Raw genomic sequence first — 23157 nt, forward strand, 5'->3', positions numbered from 1 at the left:
TCTATCCCTATTATAGATTGTTTATTGATTATTTTCATCAATAGAACTAATACTTGGACTAAAACTAAACAGAGTATACTTGGACCTCTGTATCCATGGGTTCTGCATCCTTGGATTCAACTAACCATGAAGAGAAAATATTTTTGAAAATCTAGAAATTTCCGAAAAGCAAACCTTGAATTTGCCCTACACAGGCAACTATTTACATAGCACTTATGTTGTATTTATAACTATTTACAGAGTACTTACATTGTATTAGGCATTATAAATAATCTAGAGATGACAAAGTATATAGGAGGTTGTGCATAGGTTATATGCAAATAATACACCTAGATTATTTTTTGCATATAAATCATAGATTTATACAAATATTATAAAACATATGCAAGTATTTTATATAAGGGACTTAAGCATCTACAGATTTTGGTGTCCACCACAGGCCCTGGAACCAATCCCCTGTAGATACCAAGGGACATCTGTATCTAAATCTTCTGTCATTATCATGTTTCTTCTGCTCTAGTGAAATAAGGACATTTGGTAAAGCATAACTTTTGCTCTTTGCATACAATTTTAGGCCAAGTATTATGAAATAAACATAAAAGGGAGCTTATTGTATCAGTATGTGTAGAAGGCATAGAAGATTATAAGACTAAGAGAAGAGGAACCCCAGCTAGTCATCAGTACTGTTTTAATAACTCTAAGACCTTTGATACGTTAAAAGGAAATAATTACTAATTGTTTGTTTTTTTTTAAATACTATGCAACAGATCAACTTAAAGAAATGAAAATTTAACAATTGAGATTTTAAAGCAAAATCCTTTTATACCACATTGTCACCTGCAGGTCTAATTAGTTGTGTCAGAGTCACCATATTATAAAATAAGTTGGACCTTTGGATAGTAACCAAGCTGAAAATTAATTTCCCAAAAATTATGGAACAATTCTATTTCCTATGTGTTTATACTAATCTCTACATCTGGTTCTGTGTTTTATTGCTTAACAATATACTTTGACAATTTTATAGAAGGAAACATTAACATACAATTCAGAAAGTATTTAAGGCATTGTCTCCTAAAGAGTATTGGCATATATATTCTGCTACATATTACCACAGTAGTATCTCATGAAAAGTCATTGAAATCAAAATATATCCGCTCAACAAAATTATAGTACATTTAAAAAATAGTATTGAAGTATATTTTTAGATGATTCTATTTTTACTAAAACCAAAGGTGTTAATTTACATCTTTTCTCCATAGAACAAGAAAGTGACCATTGACAATTCTTTCAAGACATAGAGTTAGATAAGAGTAATGCTCATCTTTTCTGTGAATTTATAGAATAAATAAGGTGATTCTTACAAATGTAGTTCTGTTTAATTTCACAGCTTTCACCTAAATAGGCTTCTCTTGATTTGTAAGATAGGCAGGCATGTTTTAATGGAGGTGTAGGAAGATGAAACCTAAAACAGAAGAAATGACATAGACTTCATGAAATTCTATAACAAACAAATGCCAGAGAGAAGAAATATAAAACTTTCATTTTATATATAAATGTTTAAAAAGTAACATATTATGTAATATAATTGAGTCGAATTGAATTTCTATCAGTAGCACAGATAAGTAAGATCTTTATAAATTTTAAAAGATAGATTACAGAACCTTAAATATTTAATAAAAACTCAATTAAGGATGTTGTAAGAGCCTGAGAGGAAGGAGAGCATGATGATGGTCATTGCTTACAGAAGTAAACAGAGGAATTAAAAACAAAATAATAAAATGCCTATGAAAAACTGGTCTCAGTAAATTTTTCTGGTGAGGAAAATAAACATTTTTAGCCTCCATAGTCTTTAGGCCCACAGTGAGTAGAACATAAAAAAAAAAAAGCAGGGAGACTTTAAAGATATGTTCATACAGAATGAAGTCAGAAAGAGAAGAACAAATACTGTATGCAAACACATATATATGGAATCTAAAAAAATGGTACTGATGAACTCAGTTGCAGAGGAAGAATGAAGACGCAGAGGTAGAGAACAGACTGGAGGATGTAGGGAGGTGGGGAAGGAGAAGCTGGAACAAAGTGAAAGAGTAGTATTGACATTTATATATTACCAAATGTAAAATAGATAGCTAGTGGGAAGCAACTGCCTAACACAGAGAGATCAACTCGATGATTGCTGATGACCTAGAGGGGTGGGATAGGGAGGGATGCTCGAGAGGGAGGCTCAAGAGGGAGGGGATATGGGGATATAAGTATAAATACAGCTGATTCGTTTTGTTGTACAGCAGAAACTGGCACAACAGTGTAAAGTTATTCTACTCCAATAAGGATCAAAGAAAAAAAAAGATATATTAATGACCTGGAAGTTTGGTCTTATAGAACAATGTAGTTAGTGAGGAAGTAAGAAGACTTTAAACCATGGTTTGTGTTATGGGCTGAATTGTGTCCCCTTAAAATGCATATGTTGTATATCCTGCCCTCTGGTACCTTGGAATGTGAGTGTTTGTAGATAGGGTCTTTCAAGAGTTAATTCAGGGGACTTCCCTGGGGGCTCAGTGGTTAAGAATCCACCTGCTAATGCAGGGGACACGGGTTCAATTCCTGGTCCAGGAAGATCCCACGTGCTGTGGAGTAACTAATCCCATGTGCTGCAACTACTGAAGCCCGCACGCCAAGAGCCAGTGCTTTGCAATGGAGAGTAGTCCCCGCTCACTGCAACTAGAGAAAGCCCTCATGCAGCAACAAAGACCCAATGCAACCAAAAATAAAATTAAGTGAAACAAAATTAATGAAATGAAGTAAAATAAAACAGTTAATTCAGTTAAAATGAGGTCATTAGGGTGAGCCCTAATCCAATATGGCTGGTGTCCTTGCAAGAGGAAATTTCAACATAAACAGGTATAGTGCAAAGGCCACCTGCAGACACAGAGAGAAGACAGCCAAGGAGAGAGGCCCCAGAAAAAACCAACCTGCCAGCACCTTGACCTTGGACTTCTAGCCTCCACACTTGAGAAAATAAATTTCTGTTGTTTAAGCCACTCAGTCTGTGGTACTTTGTTATGAAAGCCTGAGCAAACTGAGATTATGACATGTAAGAAAAATTATCAGGAGAAGATTTAAGGAACCGAGTTATATTCCTGCTTCTGGAGTCTATAATGCTGGACATGGGATTGGATTTAACTAACTGTCTCTTTTCCCATTTCCCTAAATGTCCTTGAAATTGTGCCTCAGGCACGTTTTATTTCTGTTCTTCTGGGCAAATGCAACAATTAATCCAAGAGCAGAGAAGGCTGCATTATGTCAGGCAGATACTTACATATCAGAGGGAAGAACTGAATCATTTTCCCACAGCCAGTGCCTGTCAGTTTCATTATAGTAGACTCCGATCCAAAAGAAAGATTTTAAAGAGAAGAAATGCTAGTGATAAACAAATACATACAATTACAAAGTTCTTATCATTGTCTTTTCGTCAACTGCATGGGAGTACTCTTTAAAAAAATTCAACATCTTGTTTATCTTTATTCAATTCATCCAGTCCACAAACTCATTAATGTGTGCTATATTCCAGGACCATTTTTAAATGCTAATGATACAGCCATGAACAACACAAATTCCCTGCTCTCATGGGAGATACAGAAAATAAATAAATATGAGTAAAAAGATAATATGGGTTTGGGGAATAAGGGAGTAAGGTTTTTAAAAGAATAGCAGTACCCTTATAGATGTCTTGGAGATTAATTTTACCCCCAATGTCTATCTCCTGTGTCTTCAGATGCAGAATGGAGAGAATCTCCTCTATCAGGAGAATTCATACAGTGGGTACTTTAACTTGATGCTGATGCAGATTGTCAGAGTTAGGGAAAGCTCTTCCATCTTCTCACATTGTGTTCTAGATTATGATGCACTGATCACACAATGATATTAACTGTTGGACCACAAAGGCTATACCATCTCAGCTTTGGGCTACACCAGGCTCTTTTTTCTCTGATTGGGATAGTCCTTGTAGTAACTGTCTCCTTCTATATTCATTCTTTATACATTTTTTTTTCATGAAAGGCACTCTAACTATTATTTCAAAACATATCTCTCCTCTTTACATAATAGCTAGGTCCAATACCACATTTTGCATATGAGAATGTAAACAAAAGATAAACTAGTTATATCCTTCAGCCTTTTGTATAGTGCTAAAGTCAGGTAAACGCAAATGACTCCTCAGTTTAATTCAGTCAATCGACTTCACATATTTCACATATCGTTATGATGTTCAGTTAAAGTAACAACTTACCATCTCCTCCCTGTTTATCTTTATGAGACTGGAATTTAGAGATGAACAGACACGTTGACTCTCTCTCCAAGTTAACTCTTCCTTGGAGAAGTAGTAACAGCTGCATCTGAACCAAACCCAATTCTCTGGACAAGAATGACAATGAGGTCCGAGACACAGATTCTCTATTATCACATTGAAAACAATCACAAAGTCTGATTTTATTATTTTTTTAAATACACCTTGCAAACAGAAGTACACCTTTTGTTATTAGAGTAACATTACTTAAAGACAGCAAAAATTACTTACAATAAAATTATGAATTAGAAATGAAAAATTTTCTTTGTATTTTTCTCTTACTTCTGTGACATGCTGGACCCTTTATATATTGTATAATACAGGTGGCCTAGGATCTATTCATCTAAGGAGTAGCTGAACCATTAGTTTTCTTATCTCCATACTATTATAGCATTTAGGGGTTGGAACGTCTTCACCTTACATCTTCATTAGGTTAATGTTTGTTGAAATTTTGTCCTTCTAATACAAACGCTACCTCTTCAAAATTTGCTCTCACTACAGATAGTTCTATTACCCTACAAAACTATAATATCTTACAAGAATTTCTTAAAACACCTAAAAAACAAACAAAACCCCCCACAAAACCTTACCTCTGTCTTCCTATATTTCAGTTAGTTATAGGTAAACCTCTGTTTCACAAAATTATAAGTTATTTAATGGCTGGGATTATGCCTTATATTTTCTATTACACATCCTAGAGTAACTTGCCCAGAGAAAACTCTACATGTGTGGACCCAGGACAATAATACTTTTAAATCAGTTTAAGAAATCAGTCTATGAAACCATTGCCTACCTTTCTGCTGGATTATGAGAGGTGATTGTTTGGAAGATGCTGCAAAAATAGTCAAATATCATAAGTAGATCTTCCTTTGAATTGAAACATCAAAATGAAATATTCAAAGACTATATTCTATAAGAGTAAATGAGCAATTTTCAAGAAAATAAAAAAGTAAGTATTTTGATGAGGTAAAATTGTTCTGAGTCTAGTATTGGCTTAACATATCCCATGAAATAAATAATGCTCTCAAGGGGAAGACAATTTGGAAGACACTATGGTTACTTACAGTTTGCAGTAAAAACAGCGACTGCAATGGCTATGGCTGTTAGGAGAAGGCACATGACACCCAGCACACTAGAAACAAGCCTCCATGGAAGAAGGGAGATGTCTCCTGAGAGGATTGAAAACACAAGCAGAATCAAAAGCAGACAGAGCGAGATAACAGGACAAATAAATATAATGCGTATAGAGTAGTTTACAGTTAAGAACACAAATACGTGTCAATTCTTGATTCTCACAACAAGCCTGTAAAATATTTCTACCTGATTTTAGATAATAGTGAAATGATGGAAGTAAGAAAATCTCATTTTTTGCATAGGCTATTTGTGTAAGATAACATAGTCAATTCACAGCAGAACAGAGTCCCTAATTCACTAATTCTGCCTCCAAATCTTACTATCATCTTTCTCCACCAAAAAAAAAAAAAAAGAAAGAAAGGAAAAGGAAGGAAGGAAGAAGGAAAGGAAGGAAGGAAGGAAGAAGGAAAGGAAGGGAGGAAAGAAAAATAAGTAAGTTGAAGTAAGTTGAGCAAGAAAACTGCAAAAACAGAATGGCATTTGCTTCATTTAGGCACTGAGCTCTTCCCAACTTGAAAAGTAAAAGTGGCTATATGTTGGATTAGGAAGTCAACAAATATCATTTATTTATTCTGCTTTCTCCCACACATCTCCCCTCCCTTCTTTAATTCAATGAACACATGTTAACACACACTCCCAGTGTGTCATGCAAGTACAGAACCAGTGATGGAGCTATGAAAAGAATAAGAAGCTGCCTCCACCCTCAATGGACCTATTGGTCCACCAGTTGGAAGATCAGAAGCAACAAAATGCCAGCTTATTTTTGTCATTCCAGCTTCAGAACATTAAATATCTAAAAAACTAATCTTTGAGGATCACCTTTATCTTTCATACTAACTTCCTTCCTCCCACTGAATTTCTTCCTCGGTATTATTAAGGCACTCATCTCTTGACTTACATTATCCTCATTCATCGTCACCACCATGCCTGAACCACCCAAATTAGACCTACTGATGTATCACCTGAGTGATTGCACTGATGCTAACTGCTCATTTTCCATTTTATGTGTCTCGTTTACTATTACAATATCTGATGAAGGAAGCCAAACAGCCTGATATTAATTCACATCAAGATCCCAAACTTCACTTTGATTCTCAGTGGCATTTGACAATAATCTACCCTTGATCAATTTCTCTCATTTTCGGCACCAGTATTTTTTATTTTTTTCAAATACCCACCACTACCCATTAGTTATCTCTCCTATGGAAAATGAACAAAGATCAAAAGACTAAAAAACTGAAAAGTTTTGACAAGGGGAAGATGTCAAAGGCTTAGGATCCATTTCATTAGTAGTCTCTTTGGATCATAATCTCTTTAGGTTTTAAGCTATTTGAATTTCCATTGGGTTATATAACTCTTCCCTTCTCTCTCTCTCTTCTCTCTGTTGTAGCAGAAAACATGGCCCCAGCGCTGTCCCTCATTAAGAGTTTTCCTCCCTTCAGAAAACAAAGCACAAGCCCAGAAAAAGATAGGACAGAAGATAAAGGAGGCATTGTTCGAGCTACTGGCTTACCCAAACTAGGTAGAGGTTTATCACTTGATACAGTTTTTCCAAGTTATTTAGAGTGGAAAATAAAAGCTGTTTTTAGTTGACGTCTCCTATGACATACAACTCTTATATGTTCCTATCAGGTACAAGAGCAGTCATGCTGGAACTATGCTTAAGAATTCAAATTCAGAAGTTTGAGAAGTGTCCTTTACTCTTGCTACAGGGTGGAAACACAACAACCTTTTCTGTGAGTCATAAAAAGAATCTTACAAAAGAACAGGAAAACTATTTTTTATAATTAGAAAGTCTACTATAAAAATGTTAGCTATTCTCAAATAAATTATATGAGTAAACAAAATACAATTTTAACAAAGGACAGTGGGAATTGTTCTGGAACTTGATAACCAGGTCTAGAACATTTTTGGAAAATAGGAAGATGAAACAAATAATAAGAATTTTGAAACAAGGGGCTTATCTTGTTCATGATCAAAATTAGTTTTAACAAACAATATTGATTTTGAAAGAGATAGATATAACAGAAATAGATATCCCTGAAACAGATTTTAACATGTAAAAAGGTTAGAATATGACAAAAGGTACAAAAAAAAACCTCACTCACTTGAAAAAAAATTGATATCAGTTCTACAGACCCCCAAATTTACTATACGTAATTCTATTATGTTTTATTTTGTTTCATAATTTTTGTTTAATACTTGAAGTATAGAAAACATACAGAAATATTCATATATCACAACCATGTATATCAGCGAATTTCACAGTGAGAACACACCTGTGAGCCATCACCCTAATCATGATACAGAACCTTTCCAGGGACCTAGAAGCTTCCCACAGGACCCCTCCCAAGATCGAGTGGTAACTATTATCCTTTTTCCTATTGCCACCGAATAATTTTGCACAATTTAAACTTCATATAAATAAAACTATACAATATTTAGAAGTTCATTATGTGATACTAAATGGAAACTATAAAGAATATAAAAGTATAAGTCCATAATTATATATACATATGACAGAAAACAGCTTTATGCATGACTTCTAAAATGTATACTTCTCTGTATTTTTAATGTTTTCCCTAATGTACATGTATTTACTTTAAAATGATATAAGTATTACTTATAATCTCTCTTTTTAGAATAGAAATATTCACTTGGGATTTTATTATCAATTTAAAACAAATTTTTTTTAAAAAGTGTGTTTTTGCAAAAAACCACACAGAAAAATCATTCCCCCTTCAAAAAACCCCCACACTTGGGGGAATCTGTGGGATTGATCTCTGCCATTTCAGAAAGCTGACCAGCCTACAGCTGAGATTTCGTCCTTTTCCCTTAAGATCATTAGGTTTGGAAAAGACAAGCCTGTAGCAATCAGTCACAAGGTTCCAGAAACTAGCGATAGCTTGAAACTTTAACTTAAGGTCACTAAACCTTATTATGCCTACTGTTTAATTATTACGTTTGCTATTACCCAATCTATTTTGTGCTCCAAATTTAAAAGAAATATATTTATGTTTTGCTTAAGTAAATAGTTATGTCAAAGATTACGACATAAGGTGTATGCCACACTCTAGTCCAGAAATCAATCAGTCGAACATGCTTATTTCTCACACTTTACAATTAGCGGGCTTCCAAACAAGGTATCTAACGCAATCCTCCCAAACATCTGTAGCTAGTCATTCTCCCTCACTTACCATTCTTGTCTCAAGGGAATTACTTTCCAGCTCTTTTCTATTCGCATCCTATTCTTCCTTTAAAGTCTAACTCAACTCTCACTTTTAGCAATGAGATTTCTAAACTATCCAAGTTATCTTTTAAATTAGTCATAGTATTTACCATTTGGCCTTTGTCACTGTCTGCATTAAATTGACCTTTAAATTTTCGCTTTTATATTTTCATTCTCTAACTAAATTTAGAAACATATTTTTGTATCTCCTTGGTGCAGAACATAGGTCAGTATATAATTTTAGGCATTCTCTACATGTTTATGGAATACTCTATTTTAATGTAGCTTACCTTTGACATTGACATCTGCTATATTTCTGTGCTGTGTTTTACAAGGTTTCTGGTGTTCCAGCTCCTTCTTGGTCAATTCATTTGGACTAAGTTTATGCTTAATATTATTTTTTGGTGTGTGCCTTTGCTGAAAATCCTGGTTAAGTGTATTGTAAATTATGGGTTCTTCATCCATCTTTATATAGGAAAAAACTGTAAGGGATAAAGAGCTCAGATATCAGTATATCCTTCTATAACTTGGGAAGACATATTATAATAAAGAGAGATGAAACAATAATATGAAATCTGAGTTGGGGGAGTTCTCTGGTGGTCCAGTGGTTAGGACTCTGCACTTTCACTGCTGAGGGTGTGGGTTTGATCCCTGGTCAGGGAACTGAGATCCCACAAGCCACATAGTGAGGCCAAAAAAAAAAAAAATAAAGTGAAATAAAATCTGAGTTGATAAATAGATACACCTATTACATTTTCTGGAAGTATGTTCTCAACACTTTGAAGCCCCAAGTATAGGGGAAAAAAAATACCCTCAAGAACATAGAAATAAGGGAAATAAGAGAAACCTATAAGAGTTAAGATCTATTTAACCAATTCTTGTATAGAAAGTAATTACTGCCTTTAGTAAAGAATTTAAAAACTAATTCTAGGTCTGCAATGAAGTCATCTCCAAAAATTCCAAGCCTATTTCTCCATAGCATCATTGCAGTTTGCCTCTTGAAATTGAATAATAAAAGGCAGAGTTAATTTCTGCTACTATTAGAAATGAAAATATAGCTATGTTTATTAGCTATGATTCCCCAGGAGGCATCCCACAATTTCTAATTAAATCACAAAGTTAACAATTTCACTTTTCCTAAGTGACTCCATAATTAGCAAAATGACTCATCGACAATATATTTTGCATTATTTTGTAACTGAAATAAGACTATGCCCCATATTTGTGCAGAGCCCATTGACTTATTAGCATCTTTCTGTGTTTCATATACACTCTCATTATTAAAAAGTAAATAAACAAAATAGATTAAATACTAAAATAGCTAAAATTCAAAAATTTGAAAAATTTTGTTGTAAATATTTTTTAATATTGGCTATCAGCTTCAGTACTGGCAAAACACTGATCAGGATGAACACTTATTTGTCAAGGTTCTAAACAAATTCACTTTAAACTTCTCAGAGAAACTTTATTAAAAAAGATTACTAGACATACATCAAAGATTTGGGAAGAACATAGTCAAATAAAGCAAAACTTTGATATGTTGAAGTCAGAAAAATATCCTATACTTTACTTTTAATTTTTTTATTAAAAATGTCCAAAAACAGAAACTACACAAAGAATTGTCTATTGGTCACATCTTTCAGGAACTGGGGGAGGGAGGATTACAAGGGAATCAGAAATGATAAAACATACCTGAAGTAAGGAGGGAATTCCTTGTGCTAAAAATTAGTATGTGTAAGTCTGAGGAAGCAGGACCCGGTAACGGTAGCACAGAACCGGAAACTGTGTGCCTCAATGCAAAAACAGCTCATGGTGCAAGATTTCATAATTAACCAACAGGAAACTTTATTCTTTTTTTTGCATTTTCCCTTAGCACCCACAATATGGGTGAGATAATCTTATTTCTTGTAACCTAGGTTAGCTCGAGAAAAACATTACATGCATTTTATTTTAAGCCATACTAAATAAGAGCATTTGTGAATTAAAAAGAAAACATTGCTGAGATCAAATCTTCCTTTCCAATAAGTATAATTTCACAAAGGTTTTACTACATTTGCCTCACTGGAGCCATGAATTAGATTAAATCATAATGGCAAAATAAAAATTCATGTTTATACTTAAATTTTTTTTCAGATCTTTATTGGACTGTAATTGCTTTACACTGTTGTGTCAGTTTCTGCTGTACAACAAAGTGAATCAGCTGTACTTATACATATATCCCCATATCCCCTCCCTCTTGAGCCTCCCTTCCACCCTCCCTATCCCACCCCTCTAGGTCGTCACCAATCATCGAGTTGATCTCCCTGTGTTATACTTAAATTTTATATGTGGAGACAGAGAAACCATACCTATTTTGTTTATTAAAGTTCATCAATTTTCTTCAAAAATTTTAACTAAAATAGTGACTCCTTAAATGTGTTAATTCACCAATACACTTATAATAGTAATTAGCCACATAATTGTCATAAATGTGATAGAGCAGCAGTCCCCAACCTTTTTGGTACCAGGGATGGGTTTCATGGAAGACCAATTTTCCAGGGACTGGGGCGGGGGGGTGGGGGCAGTTCAGGAGGTAACGCAAGTGGTGGGGTGCTGCAGATGAAGGTTTGCTTGCTCACTCGCTGCTCACCTCCTGCTGTGCAGCCCAGTTCTAACAGGCTACAGGCAGTGGACCGGCCTTGGTCCGTGGCCAGGAGGTTGGGGACTCCTGTGATAGAGGGAAAGAGAGATGGAGAAACAGATAGATTCACTGGTGTAATCCAAGGACAAGAAAATGTCTGGTATATAGGTTGTGCTGAATAAATATCTATTAATTCATTGAAAGCATAAATGAAATAGCTGCACAATTACAAATTTACTCATGGTATAAGTAGTGGTTAGGAAAAATATACGATGCTATGAAAATATTTAAGAAGGAAAACTGAAATTTTAGGTAGTCACCAGCAATGACCAAGGTCAGGCATATGCACACAATTACAAAGACATTGCACCTGCTTCCTGGCCCATGGTGATTATAAGAATGCCATGTATTTTAAGAAGCATTTCAACTTCAGAGGTATTAAAATATGAAAAAAAAGTCTTAGACTTACTGAAATAGATTAATGAGAGTAAAATACAAAAGTGATGCAAAATACATTACAAAAATGAACAAGTATGATAAATTTTAAAGAAGCAAAATCCTACGTCAAGTCTAACAGGTAAATCTATTATCTAATAAAATCATATTAAAGTTGAGTTTTTTATGACAAAAGTGAAAAATAGAATAAACTCTTACATTTTTGAATTAACTGAACTATGAAACCTGGCAAAATGACAATTGCAAAGAAACTGGACAAGAAGTTTAAAAAGAGAATTAAAGTAGTATCCAACTAATTAAATGGCATTCCAATAAATTGTTCTCATTACTTAAATGACATTAGAAATATAAAAATCTCAGTATCATAATAGCTAAACAAATTTCAAATGCAATTGCTGTTAGCTCAGTGGAAACACGTAGAAAATTATTATGGATAATCTCATTGATATAAAGAGAAATTCTCTACTCATTAAAACTAAGAAACTGCTGATGATTCTCAATTTCAATTCACAGTCAGACAGATGTGAAATATAGCTAGATGCAGCAAAAAGGAAAAAGAAAAGCTCTCATCAACATTTTCTTAAAAAACAAAAAAATATATATATTATATGAATAAGTTGATAAAACGTTCTTCAACATTCCACTGGGTGAGTGGTTTTATAATGTGTAATCACAGAGCAAAAGGGAATATAATTTTTAATTTGATTTAGCTACTGAATGACATTGCATGCCAGTATATATTACCATACCAGTTGATAAATATTTTAATATGACCCCTGACATACTTATAAGAAAGAGAACACAGGAAAAACCCAAGGGGTTCCCAAAATACAGAGAAGACATTGATATTGTAGCTGGTGTATGAACTCTGAACATCACAGAAATAATAGCAGGGGTAACTGGTCTAATAGTAAATGTGGATTAGTGTTTGCCTAATGCCCAATATTTGCTTTTATCAGCGAGTCAGCTATATTTAAAGGGCCAAGGACAGAGTACGCAGGATATAGATCAATTCTGGTTTTTCTTCTCTGTTTTACTGTACTTTTACATGTTCTATAATGAGAATACATTCATATTAAATTCACACTCGTAATCTTTATTAAATACCACAAAGAAGGCTTTGTTGGATATCCAAATCCTATACTGTAAATTCAACTTACTACATGACATGAGAGACTTCTCTCGACCATGCAGCAAATTGTTTCCTGCATTATTTTTGAAGCAGTCAAGGTGGTGAGGCAAGGGAGATGACTGTGCACTCTCAAGTAATAATATGTGTGTACACCTCATCTGTATTATTTACTACATTGCATTATAATTAATGTTTGTTTATTAGTCTTTCCACTGGACTGAACTCCTAAGAGAGAGCTACTATATATTTTGATAATTTTACCTCCAGGTAATTTTAGGTCTGTGAGAACATAGTAAACATAAAATTCATCTATGTAGGATAGAGAAATTCCCTGCCATCTCTTCATTCAGGCTAGAGGGACAACTTTGCACTTATATCATTCCCACCAGAGGTTTCTCTTCACATACTCATACACAGACACGGAGAACTGAAAAAGGACGGAGAAATGTACAAATTGGGGGGAAAAATTAACTTCAAATAAATCCCAAGGAAATCACAAAATTGGCTCTGTCTATGACAATATAATAATAGGGTTAAATGTGCTATATCAAAAAGTATCACAAAATTCTAAAATAGACAAGCAAAGGGACAGTGGGTTATTTTTTAAGTCAATATATTTTCCTTAAGGGACAGAACACAGGGAAAGAAAAAAACTAGGAAATAAGACACATCATGAAACTTGCCAAAACTCCTAAACCGACTTTGCTTTTGGTTAAATTTTCAATATACGCCAAAATTTATGTTTTGGCTCAATGAAGACAGGTAGATGGTACATAGTCAAGTATTATGTACAGCCATCAATGATTAAATAATCAATATACATGTCATATGTGCATGCTTGTTTACATAGCTAAATTCAACCAGAGAGCCACAAAATTACTAGAATAATTTAGGTAAAAATAAATTGAATTTGAATGTCATTATGCATATTACTTTCTGCATCCTTAGCTCTCTGAAGTGAAACAAGCCTTTTTTAGGCTATTAGCTTTTGCAATCACTAGTGAGGTGACCTTGAGCACGTTAATCTACGATCCTCGCTGTTCTCCTATGTAAAATGTAGACGGTAATGTGCTCTATCTCATTGAATTATGACAAAGATCATACGGGGAAATGCTTAATACAAAGCCTGGCATATAATGAACATCAATAAATATTAACTATCAGCATAGGATGTATGTAAATTAAATCATTAATGGATTAACGCTCCATTGAAAGAGCATGGGTTCCTTCAGTGAGATTTTAATAATATTTGTCTTGGTAATGAGTCTTTTTTCCTCATCTTTGTCTCTGGCTTAATTTATTTCCCAGTCTCTGTAAGAGGCTAGGAGTTTAATATAATAAGAGCCGATTAGCAAACACTGCTGGCCTCAACATATTGACCAACCCTCCGCTAATACCCTCCAGTCCTCATTTCCCAGCTCCCCACGACACGTAAAAACTCTCCCACCTTTGGTTTCTCTAGAGTTGAATTCAAATATCTCTCTCCTATTGCAGTAGTTTTGAATAAGGTCTTCCCAGAATGTTCAACTCTGTCCAGTTAACATTTGAGGGATCTGGATTAAGGCTATCCATTAATCTTTGTAATATTCCTTCAACTTTTTTTTCTAAGTCTGAAATTATTTTTTATTTTATTTTATAAAAGTAAAAATCCATCCTCTACTGAGATTACTCATTAGTTAAAAAAAAAATCTGGTAAAGAAAAGAATCAAGTATATCATAAGTAATCTATTTTCTATATAATCTGTAACATAGATTAACTTAATAATTGATAAGGTAAAGTTACTATTTAGAAATATTTCTGCCATTAAGTTAAAAGGGAATGAATGGATTAAAATGTCACTCTTTTGCCATGTGTGATTAGTTAATGGATGTAGTCAATGATCATCAGTTGCTGCCAACGTTAAAAAAGTGAAACACTAGATAATACGTATCTCTGAAGGCAAGTACACAACTGTTATAAAATAGTATGGCTTTTTTTCTCCAAAAGAAATCCAATCTGAATCTTATCAAGTACCTATTTCACTATCAATATACATGAAATAGAAAAAACAAAAGAACATGTCCAACAGCAATACAGCAATTACATCAGCAAAGCCGGGGCTAGAGAAAATCATAAAGGACAAATAATCCCATTTTTTCAGCAAAAAAAACAACAACAGCAAAGATAAGGATGAATTAACCAGTTTCAGGAGTGAATCCGTATTTAATTTTCTTTAAAAATATGAAGTAACTGATAATATTAAGAAATTATTGAAAATGCTGAACAATCATTGACAGAAAGACACTGGAACTCACCAAAAAAGACACCCCACATCCAGAGACAAAGGAGAAGCTGCAATGAGACGGTAGGAGGGGCACAATTGCATTAAAATCAAATCCCATAAATGCTGGGTGGGTGACTCACAAACTGGAGAACAGTTATACTGCAGAAGTCCACCCAATAAAGTGAGGGTTCTGAGCCCCACGTTAGGCTTCCCAACCTGGGAGTCCAGCAATGGGAGGAGGAATCCCCAGAGAATCAGACTTTGAAAGCCAGCGGGATTTGATTGCAGGACCTTCACAGGACTTGTGGAAACAGAGACTCCACTCATGGAGGGCACACAAAACAGTGTGCTCACCAGGACCCCGGGGGAAGGAGCAGTGACCCCATAGGAGACTGAACCAGACCTATCTGCTGGTGTAGGAGGGTTGCCTGCAGAGGTGGGGGGCAGCTGTGGCTCACCGAGGAGACAGGGGCACTGGCAGCAGGGGTACTGGGTAGTGCTTATTGATGTGAACGCTCCCAGAGTCCATTATTAGCCCCACCAAAGAGCCTGTAAGCTTCAGTGCTAAGCAGCCTCAGGCCAAACAACCAAGATGTGAACACAGCCCCACCCATTAGCAGACAAACAGATTAAAGTTTTACTGAGCTCTGCCCACCCAGCCCTACCCACCATCAGTCCCTCCCATTAGGAAGCATGCACAAGCCTCTTAGATAGCTTCCTCCACAAGAGGGCAGACAGCAGTATCAAGCAGTATCAGCAGTATTTCGTCTTGTGGAACTGAAAACCACAGCCACAGAAAGATAGAGAAAATGAAAAAGCAGAGGACTTTGTACCAGATGAAGGGACAGGATAAAACCCCAGAAAAACAACTAAATGAAGAGGAGCTAGGCACCCTTTCAGAAAAAGAATTCAGAATAATGATGATGAAGATGATCCAGGACTTTGAAAAAAGACTGGATGCAAAGATCGAAAAGTTTGCCAAAGACCTAGAAGAGTTAAAGAGCAAACAAACAGAGATATGCAACACAATGACTGAAATGAAAAATACACTAGAAGGAACCAGTAGCAGATTAACTGAGGCAGAAGGGCGAATAAGTGACCTGGAAGACAGAATGGTGAAAATCACTGATGTGGAAAAGAATAAAGAAAAAAGAATGAAAATAACTGAAGACAGCCTAAGATACCTCTGGGACAACGTTAAATGCACCAACGTTTGCATTATAGGGGTCCCAGAAGGAGAAGAGAGAGAGAAAGGACCCAAGAAAATATTGGAAGAGATTCTAGTTGAAAACTTCCCTAACATGGGAAAGGAAATAGCTACCCAAGTGCAGGAAGCACAGAGAGTCCCAGGCAGGATAAATCCAAGGAGAAACGCGCCAAGACATAGTAGTCAAATGGACAAAAATTTAAGACAGAGAAAAGTTATTGAAAGCAACAAGGGAAAAACGACAAATAACATACAAGGGAACTCCCATAAGGGCAACAGCTGATTTCTCAGCAGAAACTCTGCAAGCCAGAAGGGAGTGGCATGATATATTTCAAGTGATGAAAGGGAAGAACCTACAACAAAGAATACTCTACACAGCAAGGATCTCATTCAGATTCAACAGAGAAATCAAAAGTGTTACAGACAAGCAACAGCGAAGAGAATTCAGCACCACCAAACCAGCCCTACAACAAATGCTAAAGGAACCTCTCTAAAGGGGAAACATAAGAGAAGAAAAAGACCTACAGAAACAACAACAAAACAATTAAGAAAATGGTAATAGGAACATACATATTGATAATTATCTCGAATGTAAATGGACTAAATGCCCCAACCAAAAGACACAGACTGGCTGAATGGACACAAAAATAAGACCCATATTACTAGAGACCCACTTCAGACCTAGGGACACATACAGACTGAAAGTGAGGGGATGGAAAAAGATATTCCATGCAAATGGAAATCAAAAGAAAGGTGGAGTAGCAATACTCATATCAGATAAAATAGACTTTAAAATAAAAAATGTTACAAGAGATAGGAAAGGACATTACATAAAGCTCAAGGGATCCATCCAAGAAGAGGAGATAAGAATTATAAATATATATGCACCCAATATAGGAGCACCTTAATACATAAGGCAAATGCTAACAACTATGAAAGAGGAAATGCAAGGCAGAAATAGAGACACAGATGTAGAGAACAAACACATGGACACCAAGTGGGGAAAGCGGGGAGGGTTTGGGGGGGATAAATTGGGAGATTGGGATACCAAATTGTGCACTCTAAATATAGGTTGCGTATTGTCTGTTAACTGTACCTCAATAAAAGTTCTTAAAAAATTATTGTTGACATAGAGAGGTTAGAAAAAATGCATTTGCCTTTTAAAGGTATATACTGAAAATTTACAGATGAAATCATATGTGGGGTGGGATTTCAGACTCATCTGAATTGGAGAACTGATATTTGTTGAAGCTGCATGATGGGCACATCACAATTCATCAAACTCTTGTCTCTATACTTCTCAATGTTTAAAATTTTCCATAACAGAAAGTTAAAGAATATAAAAACACTTTTCTCCATTAGTCACTGTGTACAGAGAACTTGACTGAAGATCAAGGTAAGAAATAACAGCATGACATCAAGCTGAACAGTAAAACTATAAGAAAAGACATTTAGAAACTAGAAATGAGCATCCCAGAACACCTTGATGGTCCACCTGTGGTAAGTTTCTTCTAAAGCAGATTACTGTGATGAAGCCAAGCATGGAAATTTAGCATTAGGCAGAACATTTTAATAAAGAGAAGATATAGCAAAGAGATCCAATTGAGAGTGAAATATATAATATAAAAAGTGATATTTACTGTGCATTTGCCAAGTGTCAAGCACTTTGCATGTATTAATTGTACCAACGTGCTTAATCCCTACAACCGCCCTATGAAGTAGGGGCTCTAGTTTCCCCATTTGTCAGATGCAGCACCTAAACCACAAAGAGCATGTATATTTTGCCCAAAGTTTTACAGTTAGTAAGTGGAGGAACTGGGATTTGAACATAGGCAGCCTGACATTGGAACTTACATGCCGAACTGCTACAATGCTGGTCAGTGGCCAACACAAAGGAGCTTGGGCCCAGCTGGAAGATCCTTTAGTACTTAAACACTCCTCTCTGGCTCTGTGTAACTTCTATCAAGGTGTCTAATTGCACACACAAACTTGATGTGAAATCGCAGAGCTCTCAATGTTCGTTTTCTAGGATAGATGATACATACAGCATGCTGCTTCCATGACTACGTGGTTTCATAATTTTAGTGGGAGCAATTTAATTCACTTGAAATTAACAAAATGAACATACAAGTTTTATTACAGAAGTTTCATGACAGTAATGCTAGAATGGAGGAGAGATGGTAGATTGTGGGCTTCAGAATCCACGATCACACAGCCAAATACACAAGAAATAGTGGAGTGAATTGTTATTTGCCTCAAAGAGGAGGTCGTACCTTTAGAGCCTTTTGCCTGGACAGAAAAAGCAATGCTCCTGTCATCTTCCTATTACCTGAGCTTCTTAGAACTCATACTCCTAGAGATTCATGATCTAGGCACCTATTTTGAATATCAAAGCTTGCCTCTTATATAATAGATGTTCTTACTTTTAATGTTATCTGTCTTTTATTCCCTTCCCTGTGCTCAGCTATTGGCCCAGTAGAAGCCTACTCTAGCCTCACAGTACTGAATAAATATCTTTGGATCTTTCTTGTTAAATTAAGCTAAATCAGTTGAGTGACTAGCTACAGCAAAAACAATAAGATAACAAGAAAAACTTTGGTGAAGACGCATCTCCTGTCAGGCCTTGCAGAATTTTTGAGCTTCTTGAGCAACTTATTAATGATTAGGTGAGTGCCCAAGATTCACTTTCAAAAGTTTGAAGGCCTGACTGAGTAGGTGGATGAAATGGAAAAATCTCAGGTGCAGAGATCACAAACAACATCTTCAACCCACTCACTCTTATCCTTTGTCAGTTCAGATTCACCAAATTCTAATGAAAGGAAGGTCACAGAAATCATATGTTAAGGTTGCAAAATCCCCCTGTTACACCATAAATGGGCTAGCTTTGTCTCATTTCACCAAATTTCAACTCATCACTGTATTTGTTAAACTAATGTTGTATGCTAGGTTATCCTAGTTGCATGGTAGGATGTTTGTGATTCTGTGATATGTGCTCCTCATAAATTTTTAGGTTAGTGAATGCACGTTTTTCCATATATATCCTTTTTTAATTTACTTTTGTAAGTGTATGGTTCTTTTTTGGATTTATTTTTTAATCGATTAATTAATTATTTATTTTATTTTATTTTGGCCTGTGTTGGGTCTTCATTGCTGCCCACAGGCATTCTCTAATTGTGGCAAGCAGGGGCTACTCTTCATTGTGGTGCATGGGCTTCTCATTGTGGTGGCTCCTCTCATTACGGAGCATGGGCTCTAGGCACATGGGCTTCAGTAGTTGTGGCGCATGGGCCTAGTTGTTCAGGGTCATGTAGGATCTTCCCAGACCAGGGATCAAACCTGTGTCCCCTGCATTGGCAGGTGGATTCTTAACAACTGCGCCACCAGGGAAATTCTCATATACATCTTAATAGGTATCTCTATCACATTTCTTTCTCATTGAGATGGAAATAAAATGTGATTAGTATAAATTCAAGAGTGTAAACTTTCACAACTTGCTTCTCTTTATGTATATAGAAAATTTAAAGGAGGGAGGATTCCCTCTAAAGAGATACTGTTATTTATTTAACAGTTATTGAGTGCCTAATGGCATACTGGCTGACAAAGAGTAGGCACACATTAAATATTTAAGTGACAAAGTTATGGAACGAATAAAAAATAGACATGGTCTTTGGACTCATGGAGAGTATATCCTTCCTAATAAAAGAAATGTAAAAATCTAAGTAAAAAAGGCAAATTAAACAAATGCAATTTCCATCTAGTGTTACAAATGAAACAAAAAAAGAGTTTGAGATTCAGAGCAATAGTGGAGGGGACCTACTTTCTCTAATGGGGCGATCAGAGGCTGTAATATTTAAGGGAAGACAAAGAAAAAGAATGAGCTGAACCTACGGAGCTAAGGGAGGAGCAATGCAGCAGAACATATGAGCATGCGCACAGCCGTGAAACAGGAAACTGCTCAGTGCAGATCCCGAAACAGATATACGACCAGTGTGGTTGAACATTAATTAGTGAGAGGGCAGCTGACATGCGACAGTTGAGGTGATGGATGAGGTTGGAATGATAAGCAGAGGACTACTTTATATATATAATCTCTTTATAAATAAATTTAGATGTGTATTTTGTGGCAGCAGAGGTTTTCTTTTATTTTTTATTTTGTCTTCTTTTTTCTTTTTTAAGATCATACCAAAACGTAGTTCTCGTCTTTTTATTTTTATTTGAAAGCTTAGTCTCCTACTTAGTCTCCTACTCCAGCTAGCAGTAGAGCACTTTTGGAAAAAGATGCTCAAAAGTGTTCATTTCCTTTTCCTTTTCCTGCTTCATCTGCCTCTGCCACCACCACATGAGGAAGCTCTCCATTAATTGGCAACATTGTGGCGATGAGACCAAAGTCAGTCTGAGAGACATTTAAAGGAACTGATCATTGATATCTGCTTTTGGATTGCGGTGATGGTCTATCAACAAAACTACCTTTTATAGAGGCAAATACTCTCAGAGGTGTAAAAACTGAGATAAAGCGTGAAGCATTCTGCTTTTTCCCCCTTATAAATCTTTATTTGGTCTTCCCTCTACAAAGTAAATGAGGGAACAGATCTATGTTATATCACAGATGTTGCATTTTTTACAAACTGAAGATTTGTAGCAAACCTGTGTCAAGCAGGTTTATCCCATCATTTTTCCAACAATATTTGCTCACTTCATGTCTCTGTGTCACATTTTGGTAATTCTCACGGTATTTCAAACTTTCTCATTATTATTATATTTCTGATGATTATCTGTGATTAGTGACCTTTGATGTTATGTTGCAAAGATTACAAATCCCTGAAGGCTCAGGTGATGGTTAGCATTTTTTACCAATAAAGTATTTCTAATTAAAGTATTTACATTGTTTTAGACAAAACACTATCCCACACTTAATAGACTACAGTAAAGTGTGAACATAACTTTTATATGAACTGGGAAATCAAAAACTATGTGACTATTGCAATATTCACTTTATTGCTGTGGTCTAGAACCGAACCTGCAGTATCTCTGAGGTCTGCCTGTAATTGCATTCCTGGATATGCATCACTGTTAATTTTTTTAACAGAGTCATTTCCATATATCTGAGATAAGAGTGTTAGTATTTATTTAGATTCTGAGAGAGTACTAGAAAGAATAACAATTTAAAATGTGTAATGCATCTTCCTACTTCGGGAGATATTAAAAAGTTGAAAATCAATGAACAAGATGATCTCATATTTCTGTCTAGTCCTGAGATTCTGTAGTCTTTGTTTACAGAACAGTGATACACTCTTTTATTAGTGACAAATGGGAAAATGATCATTGCGGCTAGTGGCAATTCAAGCTAATTAAATAGATCTGGCCCGCCACCTTGTGGCCAGAAGTGCAATAACAAAATTGTTTCGGAAACCTAGCTGTGACTGAGTAGGAGGAAGGGTCGCGGCTTGGGGGCTGTCTTGCAAGTTAGCTCATCAAAGTTTTTCAGTCAGAGCAAAACAGCATCAGAGTCATTGGAGACGGAAGGCGAGTGGCTTGTTTTCTTAAAGATATGCAAGAAGTCTCATGCTAGAAGTTCTACTCTTTTGTAGGAGAAATCTAGTTCATTGTATGGGATTGTGCAGCACTCAGATTCTGCAGCACTGCAAGGATTAGGAATTATTCTAGCTGTTACTTATTAGGAAAATGAAGATAATTCAGAAGAGAAGATCCTAATTCTGGAACTGGTACAGATGAATTTGTCAGACAAAAAACGTCCAATTAAGCTTTTCAGAACCCTGGCGAGAGAGATCCCTTGAGAGGTTTGTAAAAAGTCAAGATGCCCAGACCCTCCCCTATGTCCTGATGCTGAAGTGGGGCCCTGGTATCAGTGGGTTTTAAAAGCATACCACTGGAGCATCCTAGGTGGCGCAGTGGTTGGGAATCTGCCTGCCAATGCAGGGATCTCAGGTTCGAGCCCTGGTCTGGGAAGATCCCACATGCCACAGAGCAACTAAGCCTGTGTGCCACAACTATTGAGCCCGCATGCCACAACTACTGAAGCCCACACGCCTAGAGCCCATGCTCTGCAACAAGTGAAGCCACTGCAATGAGGAGCCTGAACGCCACAATGAAGAGTAGCCCCTGCTCACCACAACTAGAGAAAGCCCATGTGCAGCAAGCAATAAAGACCCAATGCAGCCAATAAATTAATTAATTAATTCAAAAAACAAAACCAAACGCACCACTATTGCCAATGCAGCCGGAATTGGAAACACCATGTACCTTAAACCCATTCAGTGGGATGGTTGGTAATTTTAATTGAATGTAGTTATAAAAACCCAGGTTATTTTGTTCAAGAATAAATAAAATGCCCTACATTACAGCAGTCATATGCAGATGATAATACACCAATATTATCTAAATTTTAAAAACGACTATATTAAAAGAAGCCCCCAGTAAATCTATTCATATATCCCAAAAGGTAATCTGGTTTTCATTCCTTTTCAAGCCTAGATGCATTTTATTGTGGACATTACTGTGTTGTGAATATCTCTCATTTTTTGGTAAGTATAACACTCTACCTATTGGTTCTCAAGATTTCATCTGCATACGTAAAACCTTTCTTAAAACAGTTTCCTGTATTTACCCCTCAGAAATTCACATGACTAAGTTTGAAGGGGTGAGTAGAAATCACCCATATTTAGCCACTAAAGCAGACAAATCAGATGCTGGTGATTTCATGCATCTCACAGAAATACTGCTTAGTCATATCACGCCACTTGCTATTTCACTGA

The 23157-nt window shown here is 35.8% G+C and overlaps 1 protein-coding gene across 1 annotated transcript; it reads right to left on the minus strand.

Moving 5' to 3' along the window:
• Positions 1–1274: 1274 nt before the first annotated feature.
• On the minus strand, positions 1275–9170 carry LOC130834033 (killer cell lectin-like receptor subfamily E member 1). Its single transcript, XM_057704134.1, has 6 exons — positions 8996–9170; positions 5407–5511; positions 5136–5174; positions 4286–4449; positions 3317–3417; positions 1275–1462 (listed from the first exon to the last, which is right to left on the minus strand). Exons 1-6 carry the CDS (start codon positions 9168–9170, stop codon positions 1318–1320), a joined length of 729 nt encoding a protein of 242 aa, XP_057560117.1. The 3' UTR covers positions 1275–1317.
• Positions 9171–23157: the final 13987 nt, after the last annotated feature.

This window comes from Hippopotamus amphibius, chromosome 12 (genome assembly GCF_030028045.1).
Source record: "Hippopotamus amphibius kiboko isolate mHipAmp2 chromosome 12, mHipAmp2.hap2, whole genome shotgun sequence".
In the NCBI taxonomy this organism is placed as follows: domain Eukaryota; kingdom Metazoa; phylum Chordata; class Mammalia; order Artiodactyla; family Hippopotamidae; genus Hippopotamus; species Hippopotamus amphibius.

What these genes read in the sequence shown, in the direction of transcription:
- LOC130834033 (XM_057704134.1), bottom strand. Translation starts at nt 9,170, where the DNA reads ATGGATGAAGAACCCATAATTTACAATACACTTAACCAGGATTTTCAG. An exon ending in AGCAGATGTCAATGTCAAAG is followed by an intron (nt 5,512 to 8,995) that starts GTAAGCTACATT and finishes CAATCCTCTCAG; the next exon opens with GAGACATCTCCCTTCTTCCA. An exon ending in TCTCATAATCCAGCAGAAAG is followed by an intron (nt 4,450 to 5,135) that starts GTAGGCAATGGT and finishes ATGTGATAATAG; the next exon opens with AGAATCTGTGTCTCGGACCT.